The sequence below is a fragment of the Mastigoproctus giganteus genome, chromosome 11 (assembly GCF_048544385.1).
Source record: "Mastigoproctus giganteus isolate SK-2022 chromosome 11, ASM4854438v1, whole genome shotgun sequence".
Taxonomy (NCBI): Eukaryota; Metazoa; Arthropoda; class Arachnida; order Uropygi; family Thelyphonidae; genus Mastigoproctus; species Mastigoproctus giganteus.
Window position 1 is genome coordinate 162,149,830 of NC_143585.1, and position 17,974 is coordinate 162,167,803.

At 39.0% G+C, this 17,974-nt stretch overlaps 1 protein-coding gene across 2 annotated transcripts in view; it reads left to right on the plus strand.

Annotated features, from left to right (window-relative positions):
• The window catches only part of LOC150078544 (UV-stimulated scaffold protein A-like), a 418,082-nt gene that overhangs the window by 126,272 nt on the left and 273,836 nt on the right, over nt 1-17,974 (plus strand). For both annotated transcript variants that reach the window (XM_090384753.1, XM_090384754.1), the window contains exon 6: nt 15,828-16,109. In XM_090384753.1, the coding sequence (XP_090240879.1) occupies nt 15,828-16,109 (282 nt within the window). The remainder of the gene's footprint in view (nt 1-15,827; nt 16,110-17,974) is intronic.

Sequence of the window (17,974 nt, forward strand, 5' to 3'; positions counted from 1 at the left end):
ACTTATTTATTTTTTATTTATTTATTATTATATTTTTTTATTTATTTATTTTTTTCTGGGCATCCTGAGTATAGGACTGGGCATCCTGAGTATAGGATTGCTGGAATCCACTGGTATTGCACTACCTCCAATGGATGTGGGATTTTAGCACACTACTGAGGCACAGATAGTAGATTATGCCTGGCTCCACATGCCTGGGCATCAGGGAGCAGTTGCTCAGGTGTTGGCTGCACACATTTCAGGCCCTGTTTACACAGATTCTATAGTCAAGGCAGAGACAATTTGTGGAGATGGACCCAGGTCCTGGAGCTGCTACAAACAGGCCACACACACACATACATACACATGTAAGTCTTGTAGATTAACTTAAGACTTGAGGGATTCTGCAAGACTTTGGTGGAGAAATTTTTATCAACATGGCCTGCACTTGTAGTTAGAAGGAATCAGTTTTGATGGGATGGTATTCATTTGAACAATGGTAGTGAAGGATTTTTGCCAGTATTAGTATTCTGAGGATACTTTAAGGTTCAGGGAAACTGCTAGTAAGGAAACTGCTATAATATAGATCCACATTTATCTGATGACATGGGTCAAAATAATGCTTTCATGTTTCAAGAATTGTTGTTTGTTGTTGCAGCAGCTGATGTGGCAAGATTTTCTGTGGGTGGCAACATTTCATTGGAGCAGGTAGATAAAACTATGGAAAGAAGCTTAAATAACTTCAAGTCTGGTTAGCAAATGGTAACAGAATACTTAGTCTTAACTGTGTCTACAGCAATGTCAGCAGGCACAGACATAAAACCCTTAAGCAAACAAACAAAAGTAATGTCAGCAGTGTTGCCAATAAAATGGGTGAATTTGAACTCTTGGTTAGGACAACTAATGCTGATGTAATAGGGTTAACAGAAATGTCGTGCCACTCGAAAATTGGGGATGACCAGTTCCACTATAGTAAGTATAATGTATTTATGAAAGACAAGGAAAATAGAAAAGGCGGTGTGGCGATGCTTTTTATTAAAATCAACCTGAGCACGAAAAGAACTTTTTCTGAGTTAGAAGTTACGCTTGCTAGCATAGAATTTGCATGGTGTGAGTTAGTTGGAAGTAAAAGAATAATGAGAGTTGGAGTAATCTGCAGACCAGAGGATTGTGAAGAGTATGATGAGAGTCTTTATGTGCATATGGTATGGCAAAGGAAGTGTGAATATCTTATTATGGATGAATTCAATCTCCCCTTAATTGAGGAACTCACCACGAGGAACAAAATTTTAAATTGGCATTAGCATTAGCATTAGTAGAGGCATTTGATGCAAGAAAGCAAGCTTATGCAGCATCAGCCAAAAAAAAAAAAAACCCACTTCCACTTCACCCCTCTGTTCGTTCAAAATACCTGTCCAGCTGAGCTTTAAACTTATTTAGGCTATCAACCTCCACCACAAGGGATGGCAGTCTGTTCCACCAACCAACCACCCGCTGGCTAAAGGCAAATTTCCGCACGTCTATCCTACATCTGTCTTTCCTCAATTTGAATTTATGCCCTCTCAGGTGGTTTTTCTGAGCTAGAGGAAGAATCCCATCAGCATTGAGCATGCTTAAACCACTCAAGGCTTTATACACCTCTATCAGATCACCTCGCTGGTGCCTAGTCTCCAGACACTGTAATTTGCAAAACTTAAGCCTTTCTTCGTAAGAGCACCCCTTTGTTCCATTCACTAATCTTGTTGCCCTTCTCTGTACTCGTTCCAGCAGCTCTACATCCTTCTTGAAATGAGGTCTCCAGACCTGTATACTGGTCTGGAGACCTCATTTCAAGTTTATTAAATAAACTAGATAATTATTATTTGTACCAACATGCATGTTAGTGAAAATACCAGGGGTAAGAATATTCTAGACCTTATCATTATTCATGAATCAGTTGACATCATAGGACTTAAAGTACAGGAACCATTAGCAGGTAGCGATCATGCGGTTGTTACTTGAAAGATGAAGAGGGAAAGATGCTGCAGTAGTTAAAAGTAAAGTCACAGGTTTTAATTTCAGAAGAGGGGACTACGATTTTTAAGGCACAACATGGCATCTATTAATTGGGCAGGTGGAAAAGGGAGGATGAATATATTAGAATTATTTAATACCTTTAAAGCAAAAATCACAGAAGCCATGAGTTTAGCATTAGCATTAGTAGAGGCATATGATGCAAGAAAGCAAGCTTATTAAGCATCAGCCAAAAAAAAAAAAAAAAAAAAAAACACAACCACTACTCCCATTTCACCCCTCCGTTCGTTCAAAATACCTGTCCAGCTGAGCCTTAAATTTGTTTAGGTTATCAACTTCAACAACAAGTGATGGAAGTCTATATTCCACAAACCAACTGCCCGCTGGCTAAAGGCAAATTTCCGCACATCTATCCGACATCCGTCCTTCCTCAATTTGAATTTATGCCCTCTCAGGTGATTATTCTGAGCAAGAGGAAGAATCCCATCGGCATTGAGCATGCTCAAGCCATTCAAAGCCTTGTACACCTCTCTCAGCTCACCTCGCCGATGCCTAGTCTCCAGACTCTGTAATTTGCAAAACATAAGCCTTTCTTCATAAGAGCAACCCTTTGTTCCATTCACTAATCTTGTTGGCCTTCTCTGTACTCGTTCCAGCAGCCCTACATCCTTCTTGAAATGAGGCCTCCAGACCTGTATACAGTACTCAAGGTGTGGCCTGACCAATGCCTTATACAAGGGAATAATCACATCCCTATCCCTGCTAGAAAAATTCCTGTATATCATTGACAAGACACCATGAGCTACTCTTGCAGCTCGTCTGCACTACTCAGAGAACTTCATATCTGCCTGCACAATTACCCCCAGGTCCTTTTCATTCTCTACCACTGTCAGCGTAGTACCACAGAGTTGATACGTTGATCTGGGATTACTGTTTCCCATATGTAGTACTTTACATTTGTCAATTTTAAGTTGGCAAATGAAGAGGTGGGAAATGAAGTTGCCATTTGTCAATGGCAACTTCATTTGCCACCTCTCAGTCCATCTGCTCAACCTTTCCAGATCCTGTTGCAGCAGCATAGCATCAGTAGTGTCCTTAACAACCCTGCCAACCTTTGCATCGTCTGCAAACTTGGACATTAAGCTTGATATACCATCATCAATATTATTTATAAATACAGAAAACAACAATGGACCCAACACTGAACCCTGAGGAACTCCACTAATAACATTAGTCCACATTGAGCAGTGTCCATTGATTACCACTCTCTGTCTTCTGCCACTCAACCATCCCTTTATCCATGGCAGCAATTTGCCTCCAATGCCACACTGCTCTAATTTGTGCAGCAGTCTTCCATGCGCAACAGTATCAAAAGCCTTTCTAAGATCCAAATATATAATATCAAAGTTATTTCCTGCATCCAGTTCTCTTGTGACTACATCATAGTATCCAAACAAATTGGTCAGACAAGACCTGCTCTTAACAAAAATATGCTGTGTCTGAGCTATAACTGAATTCTTGTCTAGATGATCCTGCAGTGCTTCTTTAACCAGTGCCTCCATTAATTTTCCTGGAACCGAAGTTACACTAACAGGTCTATAATTACTTGTGTCAGCCTTTGATCCTCCTTTGTGAATTGGGGTTACATTTGCACATCTCCAGTCTATGGGTACCTCCCCTGAGTCCAAAGAAGCTCTCATAATTATGGCTAGGGGTTTGCTTACTTCCTTTGCTGCCTCCTTTAATATAACTGGATAGATCCCATCCACCCTGGGTGCCTTTTTTATGTTTATCCTCAACAATACCTCCTCCACTTTCCTCTCAGTTATTAGAAAGTCATCTAGCTCACTGCCAATGTTTACTTCACCTACGACATTCCCCTTCCTGAATAACTCCTCATGTGTGAATGTAGATGCAAAATACTCGTTCAGATTGTTAGCCACCTGAGCAGGATCCTCAACTGTTGAACCATCAACATCCAGTGGACCAATCTGATTCATCCCTTTCCTTCTTGAGTTTAAATAGGTAAAGAACTCTTTTCTGTTTTTCTTTGCATCCTTTGCCAAGGAATTCTCATAATCTGCCTTTGCCTGCCTAATCTCCTTTGTGACTTGGTTACAGACCAACTTATATCTATCATAGGCTTCCATGTCACCCATTAATTTGTATGTATCCCATGCATTTTTCTTCTCTGCCATATGTCTCATTAGTTCATCTGACAACCATTTAGGCCTGAACCTTGAACAATATTTCTTGGTTGGTATGTAAAGCCTGGTATCTTGCAAGATTAGTTCCTTGAATGCTTCCCATTTTGAATTTGCTGTTGGTAACATCATCAGTTGGTCCCACTGTATAGAATTTAAATACTGTCTCAGACCATCATAGTCGCCTTTACGAAAGCAAAAACCCTTCCCTTTACCTCTGATGGTAGTTACCTCCTTGAATAAATCCCACTTCAGCACACTGTGATCACTGCCACCTAGTGGTTCCTTTATCTGCAGATTCTTAATGCATGAAGAATCACTACTGATAATCAGATCAAGAGTGTTACTCCCTCTATTTGCCTCTCGAACATGTTGGTGTAGAAAACAATCATCCAATAAATCCACAAAAGCCTTGGTAGTGTGTGAGTGACCAACCCACAAATTCCAGTCAATATCTGGGAAATTAAAATCCCCTATTATAAGACTCTCTGATTTACTGGCCCATTCTATTTCCCTGTACAGTATCTTATTATACTCATCAGAGTCATTAGGCCTATAGCACACTCGTACTCTCAATTTTGATTTACCTATGCTTATGTCACACCAAACTGACTCGACACTACCCTGTCCATCGATGTCGACTGGCTTCACTTCCTTGGATTTTATGTGTTTCTTAACTAATAGCATAACACCTCCTCCCTTCCTATCCTGTCTGTCCTTTCTGTAGACGTTGTACTCCCCAAATTCCAGTTCTGCATTCCTTATATCTGTGTGACACCACGTCTCTGATATCCCAACAATATCTGCCTTTGATGTTTTGAGCAATACCTCAAATTCATCAAATTTATTTACTAAACTCCTAGCATTGGTGTACACGCAAGTATACATGCACCTGTTTCTATTCTTAGCTACCCTAACACAACCCATGTGTTTACTTGTACCGCAATGACTTCCAGCTGTCTCTGAAATATCCTGCATCTTGTTTTTCAGTCTTCTGCTCATTCCAATAGAAGCAGTGCAAGAATCTCTTTCACCTCTGCCAGTGGCTACTGTTAATCTATTAGTCTCTGTCTACCCCCAAGCTAGCAGTTTTCCGACCCACCTAACACTGCCTCGATAGCATCAGCAAATATTCTTGCACCCTTTCTATTTAAGTGTATCCCATCCCTGTAGAAGCAATCTCTCCTGTTAACAAGTACAGTTCAGCCTGAAAAAAATTCTACCCCTTGAGCCTTGCACAATCTTTCCAGGGCCGAATTGATCAACAAGGCTCTCATCATATACTCTCTCCTATCGTGTCTGAGCAGAATTGCAGACACTTTCAAATTCAACCCTAAAATGTTGCATGTGTACAGCTTCCTCCTCATGGTATATTAAGAAAATATAGACCGAGATGGATGAAAATGTATCTGGCCAGTCTTATAGAGCAGAAAAAGATTAGATGGGAAAGTTAGAGCGATGAAAAGGGCTGAAGCCTATAACAGCTACATTTGATCTGTATTAGTACCACAGATAATGTTAGGGAGGGCAAGACTGAATAGGAGAAAGCACTGGCTAAGAGAGCAGTGAATGGGGACAAGGAGTTTTTTTATGTATGTGAATACAAAAAAGAAGAAAGCGAATCAGATAGGACCCTTGTGTAATGAGTGTGGGAAAATTTTAGATAACCCAGCTGATTTTGCTGATGAATTGAATAGGTATTTCAGATTATATGCTGACAAAAGACTCTTCATGCTGAGGAGAGACTGTGTGAGAGTGAGGCTGAGACATATGAAATTAGTGATTTCAAAATTTCAGATGGATGGATGTTTATTAGAAAAGCATTTGAACCCAATGGCAAGTAAGGCTCCCAGAATCAATGGCATGTATACCGTAATTTTGACAGAGGTGGCCAGAGAGTATATTGAACCACTAAGGTTAATTGAGGGCATCATTGAACACAAGAGAGATTCCTAACATGATTAAGGAAGTGCCAACGTATTGCCAATACATAAAAGTGATTCGAAAATGAAATTGGTAACTACATATTGTGTAGTCTTTAATTTGGTGGCGGGGAGGAGGCAATGATTAAGAGTGCAATCCAGGGATGTTTAGGTGGAAATGGCATTCTGAAGGACACAAAATATTATGGTTGTTTTGTTAAGGGAAAATAATGTTTAATTAACCTGGTAAGGTATTTTGATACAGTTACTCATGAGCTGGATGTGCAGAACAATTTCTACATAAGTTATTTGGATTTTAGAAAGGCATTTAACTTAGTCCTTCATGACAGGTTATTGTATAAGTTGGAACATGGCAGGATTCCAAGCTGGACCACGGTGGCTGCAGGCTGGGGTTGTGATTTTTTTTTTTTTTTTTTTTTTTTATGTGAACCCCAAACACGAGAGGTATTAGAACCTATAGTACTTAGTACCGTGCTTGGGTTGGAGGTTGAGAAGACGAAAGAAGATATTTGTTGACATTGGACTTGAACTTCTGTAGATTGTAATTTTCAGGAAATACGTATGAAGGAAGGTTGTTCCAGAAAACGGCAGTTGAATGAATAAATGAGGAAGATGAAAAGTTGGTTCTGTGGGTTTGAAGTTGAACAGTAAATGGATGTTGGCTGGTGGCGGCACGTGTTCGGACTGTTTTGAAAGAGAGAGCGGGAATTATAGAAGCCAATTCAGAAGAACAGTGCCCATGGAAATATCTGTAGAAGAGGCATGCAGCAGAAACAGTACGTCTATGAGAAAGCGAGTGGAGAGACTCTGTTAAAGATGAATCATTAATTAACCTAACTGCCCTCTTCTGAATGGAATCAAGAAGCCTGAGAGAGGTTTTGGGGGCACCACCCCAAATGTGGGAACAATATTCCATGGCAGGGCGGATTTGCGATTTATACAGAGTGAGCAGCTGTTTGGAAGAAAAGTAACGCCGAGAGCGAAAGAGAAAACCAAGTTTTTTAGATGCAGAGGAAGCAATATTTGTAATGTGCTTGTGCCAAGAGAGATTAGAAGTCAGGGTAATTCCCAAAAGAGATATATCCTTTTGCCTAGAAATTGGAGTGTCACTAAAGATAAGCATAGGAGCAGAAGAATCCTTTTTGCGAGATATAAGACAAGACTGAGTTTTAGAAGGGTTGAAATCAACTAAGTTGTCTTTGCCCCACTGGAGAATTACCTGAAGATCGGCATTTAAGGAATTGGTAGCAGATTTTCGAGAAGTTGAAGCTGATTGAGCAGGGCAAGGTTTCTCAAAATGGAAAGTTGAATGCAATGTGCTATCATCGGCAAAACTATGGATAGGATTTCCAGTCAATGGAAGAAGGTCATTGATATACAAGAGGAAAAGAGTGGGGGAAAGAACTGAACCTTGGGGGACACCGGCATTAGTGGAGAAGTTAGAAGACAGAGAGCCATCTACCATCACCCTCAGTGAGCGATCAGAGAGAAAACTGGATAACCAATTACTAAAAACAGTTGGCAAACCATAAGATGGAAGCTTGTTTAGAAGACCTTTATGCCAAACACGATCGAAAGCCTTTGAGATGTCAAGAGCAACTACTTGGGTTTCACCGAACCTTTCCATTGAAGTAGTCCATAAATGGGTAACATAAGCCAGAATATCACCAGTGGATCGACACTGACGGAATCCATACTGGCGATCGTTGATCAGACGGAAGGTTTCTAGGTAGTTTAAGAGATGGCGGTTAATTGATTTCTCCATTACTTTAGAAAGAGTAGATGTAATTGCAATGGGACGATAATTGGATGGGAGGGATTTGTCACCCTTTTTAGGAACTGGCTGGATATGAGCAAATTTCCAAGAAGAAGGAAAAACACCTTTGGAATAAGAAAGTGAAAAAAGGCGGCAAAGAATAGGAGTAAGTTCAGGAGCACAGATTTTGAGAACAAGTGGAGAAATACCATCAGGACCTGGAGTTTCTTAGCATCAAGATTCATCAAAATCCTTCTGATATCCTTTTGACGGAAGACCACAGGAGGCATTGAATGGACCGTGTTGGGAATGGTGGGAGGTGTTTTACCAAGATCATTAATACATGAGCTGGAAGAAAAATGGGATGCTAGCAGGTCAGCTTTATCCTTGGCTGAAGTGACAACAGAACCATCTGGTTTGGACAGAGGTGGAAGCAGACATGGGCAAAAGTTGCGGCCAATAGCTTTGGCAAGACACCAGAATGCTCGGCTACCATTAGAGCAAGAAGCAAGTTTTCTACTCTTAGCCTGTTCAAACTCTAGTTTGGACTGATTAATAACTGCTTTACAATTGTTGCGAGCTTTGGTGTAGGCAGAAAATGAAACTGAAGAATTAGAAACAAGCCAATTACGATATGCAACATTCTTCTCTTGAACAGCCTTAGCACATTTATTGGAAAACCAAAGTTTAGATAAAGGACGAGATTTTAAAGTGGAGTGTGGGATAAAGGATTCCATTCCTGCAAGAATAATTTCACTGACACGATCTGAGCAAACGTTGACATCAGAAGTTTTGAAACAGTAATCCGACCAAGGAAAAGAAGAAAAGAAGTCTCGCAGGTCATCCCATTTTGCATTCTTGTAATGCCAAACAACACGAGGTTGGGAATAGCCATGAGATAAAGGTTCCATTGGAGAAGAGACAATCACCAAGTTGTGGTCTGAAGTGCCTAAAGGACCTCTCACTTCGACCGTGTACTTAGAAGGGTTGTTTGTGAGAAAAAGATTGAGCATATTGGCTGTATGATTCGGATTGTCCGGTATTCTTGTAGGTAAATGAACAATCTGTGCTAGGTCATTAGTAATTGCAAAAGCCTCAGCATCTCGACCTGCTGGGTCGGTGTGACTAGAAAACGGAAGCCAGCTGGAGTTGTGAACATTAAAATCACCAAGGAAAATTACCTCACTGTTAGGAAAGTTGGACTGGAGAAAGTCAAGTTGCAACGAGAGGAAGTCAAAGAGCTCCAAGTGATTAGTGGAGTTTGGGGAACGGTAGAGACAACAGATGAATTTGACACAATGAGGTAGAGAGATTTTAAGCCAGAGAAGATCAAAGAGAGGAGATTCCAAATTGCCAAGTCTCTGACAGGGAATATCAGAACGGACATATGCACAAGTACCACCTTTGAGGCGAAAGGAATCATACAGCGAATAATTTGGGCATCTGAGATGAGCAGTAGTTGAATCAACCGATAACTGAGATTCTGTCAGAAAAAGTAAAAGTGGTTTGGCAGACTGCAAGTGGAAATGGACATCATTGGGATTAGAATTGAGACCACGTATATTTGTGAAATGAATTAGGAAATCCTTGGGAGGTTTAGATCTTTTCGCAGATAAGCTTGTTCTGTTAGTTTGGCAATTCATGGTGTATTCAATAGTAAGAAAAAGTGGGTGGGACATGCTGTATGAAGTAATGAAATTTTTGGATATGGCGTACATGTGGTAAGAATATACCCAGATCCTTGACATAACGTGGCCTCGACAATGCTCCCCGCATACACACTACTCGGACTCCCTCCAGTCACTATCTGGCAGAGTAGAGGTAGCAAGATTATACACTAGCTGATCCGGAAGCCTCCTAGAGAGTTACCAATAGGTTCGGTCCGGTGTACTAACTAGCGGCCGGCCTGCGAAAACCGTTTTAGAGCTGTACCCTCGAATGTAAGGAATATTGGATCTCGCCACGACGTTCATCATAACCTCAAAAGTCATCAATCATACTGCATGATGGAAGAGATAGGGAAGGGTTGACCGGAACTTAGCTCTAGAGACTAAACATGGGTTCCACCACCTCAAGCCTCCAATAAGCAAAGTGATGGTATTTCACCGGTTGATGAGAGTCATCTACCACCTAGTATTGCCTGGTAACATAGAGGGACGGCATTCCTCCATGTGGTGTGGGCGCCACACCTCGACCCCTGCTTACGTTGGTTCACACCTGGGTGGTCACCCACCATGTGCTTATGCATGGAGGTTATATCCAGGATTACTAACAGTCCCACCATCGTGAAGGTGCAAGCAGAGGATTTGGCTGTCACAGACCGTCCGGACTTCGCCGAAATTGGGTCCACTTGACTTGAGTGTCACCCGAATATCAGTTCCATCAGCGTTTTAGACTCCCAGGTAGCAAGTACAGCTTGTCTGGCATATCTGAGAGAATGTCTGTGACAACCTCAAGGACCATTAATGAATATATGCTTCAAATTAGTGTGTCAAGAGTGGAATTCCTCAAAGATTGGTTTTTGAACAGCTGTTTCTTTTTCAGAAATGGCATTGACAAAGTAATAGAGGGTTTTGTTGTAAAGATTGGGAGAGTTGTTAATGATCGTTGCCAAGCAGTTTGGCAATGATCAGGATGACTTGGATAGGCTTTGAAGTGGCAGCTATGTTTTAATGTAGCAAAATGCATGGTCTTATATTTGGGGAATAGCAACCTCAGAATGACTTATATACTTGGTGGGGGTTGAATTAAAAACAGAAGAAGAAGAAAGGGGTCTGGAAGTTGCAGTGTGGGCAGATATGAAGTTCTCTGAGCAGTATAAATAGGTGGTCAGGAAAGTTCATGGTGTCCTATCAATGATTTATCCATAAGTTCATGGTGTCCTATCAATGATTTATCCATATCTCCACAGTATCCTGTGGAGATATGGAGGCCACGATGCATATGACAATTGTAAGACTGCATTTGGAATACTGTGTCCAGGTATGAGACCTCATCTGAAAAAAAGACACTTCACTTTTTGAAAATGTTCAAAGACTGGCAATTCTCAGTGAGATTAGCAAAAGGGCAACATATGAGGAAAGACTTAGGTTATTTGGCCACTGATCCTGGCAACCAGGCAACTTAGAGAGGACCTGATTGAGATTTATAAGGCTCTGAGAAGGATTAGTAAAATGAATGGATGTACAAATTTCACTGTTATAAACAATTACAGAACTGGGGGCCATAAATCCAAATTACAGGGTCTTCCCCTGTAATCCAATCCAATGTAATCTAAACCTCTTTGGTTTAGATTACATTGTAGGAAGTTTTCTTTTAGTCAGTGGGTTGTTGATTACTGGAACAAGTTGCCTGAGCAAGTAGTTGAGGATGACAGTTTGAAGAAATTCAAAGGTCAAGTGAGGAGTTGGCTGTTGCAGCAAAAGCCTGTGGCTTCCCTGGGAGGAGCCTCCGTAGCCAGGTGGGAAGGAGCAGCAGTGCATAGCACACGCTTCTTGATTAGACCGGGGTTCGACCCCGTCACCACCAAATACGGAGGATGCGGAAAGGTCAGGGAATGACCACCGCATTTCCCGGAGCAATATGGCCTTAACTGCTAAAGCTCCTAAAAACCAAAATAACGAAAATAACATAGCTTCCCTGCACTATATGGCTAATACGTGTTGGTGGCCACATAATAATATTTCATATCACATGTTGAAACAAAAGTGTGATATGTAAATGAAGAATTCAGAATGTACCTATAATATGGCAAACCAAATAAGAAACAATAAAAATAGAAGGGGTAAATAAGTTGAGAATAAGGAATTAGTTGCTGTAGTTAAGTTGATGGTTTTCTTTGGTTTTGCTTCTTATTTGATTTGCCAAATTGGTGACACATTCTTATTTTTAATATATATGTATTATAGTTGTGTTTTTAAGTAAAATGTGGTAGGTATGCTTTTCAGCCAACAATTTTTGCCTTACTTATGCTTTTGTCTTACTGTTTTATTTTCTTTAATATATTTTTACTGCATGTTTTAATTTATTTGTTGTGTAAAAATAGAAGCTAATTCATCTGTTCGTAAGGATTGTTCATGTGGAACAGTATCAAAAGCTTTACAGGAATCAAAGTATATTTTGTATTGGAATTTTATTGAACTTAAATAGAAATCATGACTCAGACCAGAGCAGCAAAGCAAAAGGCTCAAACTAGTGGAAGTGCTATGGCTCAGAGGAGAACTGAGGGAGGCGGTTGTCCTCTAAATCACAGTCTGTTGAAATGCACTGCTTGTTTGATGTTTGTGGAACCATCAGGAACGGGACATGATATTGCCAAGGGGAATGTCTTTGTGTGTGCACGATATAAGGAGTGCAAGGAAATCAGGCGCCAACTCGGCATTGTTATGGGCTTATATGAGAGCTTGAAGGACAGGGTTTAAATTGAGGCCCTCAAAGGATTTAAATTGAGGAGCCCATCAAGCTCTCAGCTGCCCACATCAATGTCAGAGCTTGCACTTGAAAATCATGCAACACAGCAGCAACCCCCAAGGCAGAATGTGCTGGTCCCAAAGGAACTAGTTGTTGTAAGTGACTCTATTGTCAGGGAAACGGGGAACATATTGTGCAAAAAGGATAGATGGAACAGGACCAGGGGCAAAGGTTGATGACGTTGTAGGGCAGATATCATCCTTTAAGGCCACAAAGGGTGATATTGTTGTACACGTTGGCACTAATGATATTAAGAGTAGGAGACCAGCAGAATTACTTAACAAGTACAAGACAATGCTGAAAAAAAGCCATGAGTTAGGATTGAATTTGAAAGTGTCTGCAATTCTGCCCAAACACGATAGGAGGGAATATATGATGAGAGCCTTGTCGATCAATTCTGGAGAGATTGTGCAAGGCTCAAGGGGTAGAATTTTTTTCAGCCTGGTCTGTACTTGTTAACAGGAGAGACTGCTTCTACAGGAATGGGATACACTTAAATAGAAAGGGTGCAAGAATATTTGTTGATGCTATCAAGTCAGAGTTAGGTGGGTCGGAAAACTGCTAGCTTGGTGGGGATACATGGACTAATAGATTAACAGTAGCCACTGGCAGAGGTGAAAGTGATTCTTGCACTGCTTCTATTGAAATGCAGTTGAGCAGCAGCCTGGAAATCAAGGCAGTGGGAATTTCCAGGACAGCTGGGAATCATAGTGGAACAAGTAAATACATGGGCTGTGTTAGGTAACTAAGAGTAGAAACAGGTGCATGTATACTTGCATGTACACCAATGCTAGGAGTACAGTTAATAAATTCAATGAGCTTGAAGTGCTAGTCAAGACATCAAAGGCAGATATTGTTGGGATATCAGAGACATGGTGTCACATTGACTTAAGCAATGCAGAACTAGAATTTGGGGAGTACAATGTGTACAGAAAGGATAGACAGGACAGGAAGGGAGGAGGGTTTATGCTGTTAGTTAAAAGAAACACAAAATCTAAGGAAGTGCATCCAATTGATGTGGGTGGACAATGCAATGTTAAGTCTGTTTGGTGTGACATAAGCAGTGGGAAAGGAAAAATGAGAGTAGGTATGTGTTATAGGCCTAATGAATCTGATGAGTATAGTGAGCAATTGTGTAGAAAAATAGAGTGGGCTAGTAAATTAGTGTCTCTTATAATGGGGGATTTTAATTTCCCGGATATTGACTGGAATTTGTTGGTTGGTCACTCACACACTAGCAAGGCTTTTGTGGATTTACTGGATGATTGTTTTCTACGGCAGCATGTTTGGGAGGCAACTAGAGGGAGAAATACTCTTGATCTGATTATCAGTAGAGATTCTTCATGCATCAAGAATCTGCAGATAAAGGAACTACTAGGTGGCAGTGATCACAGTGTGCTGAAGTAGGATTTACTCAAAGATGTAACTACCATCAAGGGTAAAGGGAAGGGTTTTTGCTTTTGTAAAGGTGACTACGATGGTCTGAGACAGTATTTAAATTCTATACGGTGGAACCAACTGGTGATGTTACCAACAGCAAATTCAAAATTGGAAGCATTCAAAGACTTAATCAAAGGCTCAGAGGGGGCAAATGAAGTTTAACATTGACAAATATAAAGTACTGCATATGGGAAACTGTAACCCCAGAGCAACGCATCAACTCTGTGGTACTACACTGACAGTGGTAGAGAATGAAAAGGACCTGGGGGTAATTGTGCAGGAAGATATGAAGTTCTCTGAGCAGTGCAGACAGTCTGCAAGAGTAGCTCAAGAGTGGTGTCTTGTCAAGGATATACAGGAATTTTTCTAGCAGGGAAAAAAGAGGTGATTATCCCCTTGTATAAGGCAATGGTCAGGCCACACCTAGATTACTGTATACAAGTCTGGAGGCCTCATTTCAAGAAGGATGTAGAGCTGCTGGAACGAGTACAGAGAGGGGCAACAAGATTAGTGAATGGAACAAAACTTAAGCCTTTCGTATTTACGACGAAAGGCTTAAGTTTTGCAAATTATAGTGTCTGGAGACTAGGCACCGGCGAGGTGATCTGATAGAGGTGTGTTTAAAGTCTTGAATGGTTTGGACATGCTCAATGCCAGTGGGATTCTTCCTCTTGCTCAGTATAATCACCTGAGACGGCATAAATTGAAATTGAGCAAAGACAGATGTAGGATAGATGTGCGGAAATTTGCCTTTAGCCAGCGGGTAGTTGGTTGGTGGAACAGACTTCCATCCCTTGTTGTGGAAGTTGATAGCCTAAATAAATTTAAGGCTCAGCTGGACAGGTATTTCGAACGAACGGAGGGGTGAAATGGGAGTGGTTTGTTTTTTTTTTTTTTTTTGGCTGATTATGCATAAGCTTGCTTTCTTTCATCATCATATGCCTCTACTAATGCTAATGCTAATTATAGATGAAGGTTTGATTACCTCTGCTGATACTTCTTTTAATACAATTGGATTGATTCGTTTAGAGTTTTTACATTTTAGCTGCATCCCTTCCTTCCCATTATCATAAAATTATTTTACTTCTAATCAGTATTAGATGGACTTCTCTTAACTCTGTATCTAGAAACTTCAAATGTGAACATGCATGCAAAATGTTTATTCAGCAACCTGAATAGCATCATCTGGGATTATGTCATTCATATCAAGTGCACTGATGCAATTCACGCATTGCTTTGGTAGCCAGCACCTAACCCACTGAGGAACTTAATCATAGCTCTCTTTCCCCTGACAAGTTATGATTATCCCATGACTTTTATTTTTTTTTTGACATTGATATCCAGTGTGTTCTAAATCTTGAACATTACCTCTTTGTTGTTGTAAAAAGCTTAATAGCTTCCAGAATTAATTCCATTCAGTATTTGAATTTTTAAAAACATCAATTGATTTCTTAATCAAGATTTGTGTAAGTCATTTTCTTTGTTGGCTTTATCCGTAAAAATTGTTCCTAATTACTTGTACTTTTTACACCATGATATCATGGTGTAAAGATTTAGGACACAATTCCAGTAAAGCATTTTTTTTGTATTCTTGTTAGATGAATCTGTATTTTACTTTAAGTTCACATTTCTGAAAGTTTATAGTTATGCACAAGTAATAAATTTGTTTTCTAAGCTACTGTTGTTCACTCATCTGATCCATCAATTTCATGTGATATGGTTCCAGATCTAAAGGCCAGATTGAATGCTTTGATAATGTACAGTAACCACAGATGCTGTGAATTTGAATCTGTATGGTGCCACAAATAATGCAGTGGTAATTGTTAATTATGACACTGATATGCCAACTGCCATAAGAAATTTCAAGGAATCTGTGAACTCATCTAGCTATTGTTGGTTGTACAGAGTATGAAAAGAAATTTATTTATAGCTAATCAACTCAACAAATTGCATTTTTTGTAATAGTTTACATTAATGTAATAATGAATGCTAGTCTGAAATATTTTTCTTATTTCTTTACAGAAATGTCCCCTGAAATTGATAGTGTGCTTACAGAAATGAAGGGTTGCATCCAGCTGTTGATAAGTTCTCATGAAGAGATTTTCACAGAATTAGATTTTCAAACATTTGATAAGACAGTATATATAGAAAAGAGTAAAGGTAGTAAGGTCCTGCCATTTTCAGAGGACTCTGTTTCTACACTGCAAGAGACTTCCTTACCTGATGCATTTTCATCTTCAGAATTAATGCAGAGTCATGGATTAGGAAATTTAAAATACAATCTTGCCATAGAAATTAATCCAAGTATGGGCTATTTTTAAATTTATACTACTATACTTTGATAGTATATAACAGAACTATGATGTTCAATATGTTCTACATTGATTACAATATTTGTAGAAGAAGAAGATAAATTTAAATTGAGGTAAATTTCTATTATTCTTCTACAAATACTACTATGCTATAATTTGTACACTATGCTGTAATTTATAGTACGCTATACTTTATAGTATATTATTATTTTAATAATATACTATAAATTATATACTATCAAACTATAAATTATTTTATAGTTTGATAGTATAAACCAGAGCTATGTTGCTCAGTATGTTCTACATTGATTTCAATATTTGTAGAAGAATAAGAGAAATTTACATCAATATGAAATGCAGAACACTTCTGTATGATACTCTCCAGAAATTAAAAAAATATAACATTAACACAAAATGATTACAGTAAAAAATAAATTGAAAATAATTAAAAAATCAATTGAACACAATTAAAAAATCAATTGAACACAATTAAAAATTTTTTAAAAAAAGTTTAATGTAAATATTGAAAAACGAATTTCCTTCCTGAAGCTGACAATGCTTTGCGACCATATGTCGTGTTCACAGGAATGAAAATTACAGAGTATGTGCGAGCACAAATAGAGATTATTTGTTTTTATGCATGTGCGTAAAAGACCACAAATCCGAAATTAGATATAGACAGTGAATGTTAATAGAATTCTCTTATAATTTAATTTTCATGGTTTCTGCAATTAATAGTCTCGTATAATTACGTTGGGCACTAAGTATTTTGACCTCACTGAATAAAAAAGTATGTTTTTTGTTAATGGCATGAAAGGCTAATTCTGACGCTGCTGAATGAGCAGCACGAGCTGAGGACATGTGCCGTTTAACCCAAAAATTCAGTGGAAACTGTATCGATCCTTGAATAAGATGAGATGTAATCACTGCAAGAAATGCTGTATACCAGGTCATTTATTTGTGTTGCGAAAGAGGAAAGGACTGAGCGATTGCTCAGTATAGGTACTGAATTTGAGATTGCTCACAATCTTAAATTCAGTATCTTTAAAGAATATGTTAAGCTGTTTGTGCCACTGTTCAATGTATTGGACAGAAATAAAGTATTTTTTGATGTTACTATTGTTGGTACTTATATTTTTTTGTGTACTATCCTTAGCTTGTACCCTAATTCGGTTTATTGTAGCAAGGGGGTAACCCATGTTTAAGAATCTGCTGGTTAATATCTGTATTTCTGAGTCTAAAGCAGATTCCATCTTTGAATATTTATAGGCATTAAGAAGTTGATTAAAGATAATAGACCTTTGTAGGTGTTAAGGTGATAGCTGTTATAATGCAGAAGCATACTGGTGTTTGTTGGTTTACGATAAATGTTAAATTGGATTTTATTCAAGTCCCGAGTAAGCGTGCAATTTAGAAAATTAAATGACTTATTATCCATTACTTATTATTTTCCCATTTCAATGTAAAATTCAGTCTACGATGAATATTATTAAATGAATGTAAAAAGTCTTGGAGAGTGCTACTATCAGTAATAATAAGGTCTAAATACCTCCCATAGTATGTGATACGGGGTAGAAAAGGCATCAAATGTATATGCTGAATTGTTGAGAGATAGACCTCCGATATTAAGCCGCTAAGACTCGAACCCATTGGCAAACCAAAAATTTTTTGTACACTTTGTCTTGAAAGATGATATAGTTTGCTTCAACTAAGAGTTTAAGTGAAAAATTTCTTTAATAGGAAGCTTCGTATAATTAATCGGTATAGAGTTATTGTTTAACCTATCCCAAAGAATATCTAATGTGTATTTATCATTAACATTCGTATATAACGAAGTGAGAATCCAGTGAGAATAAA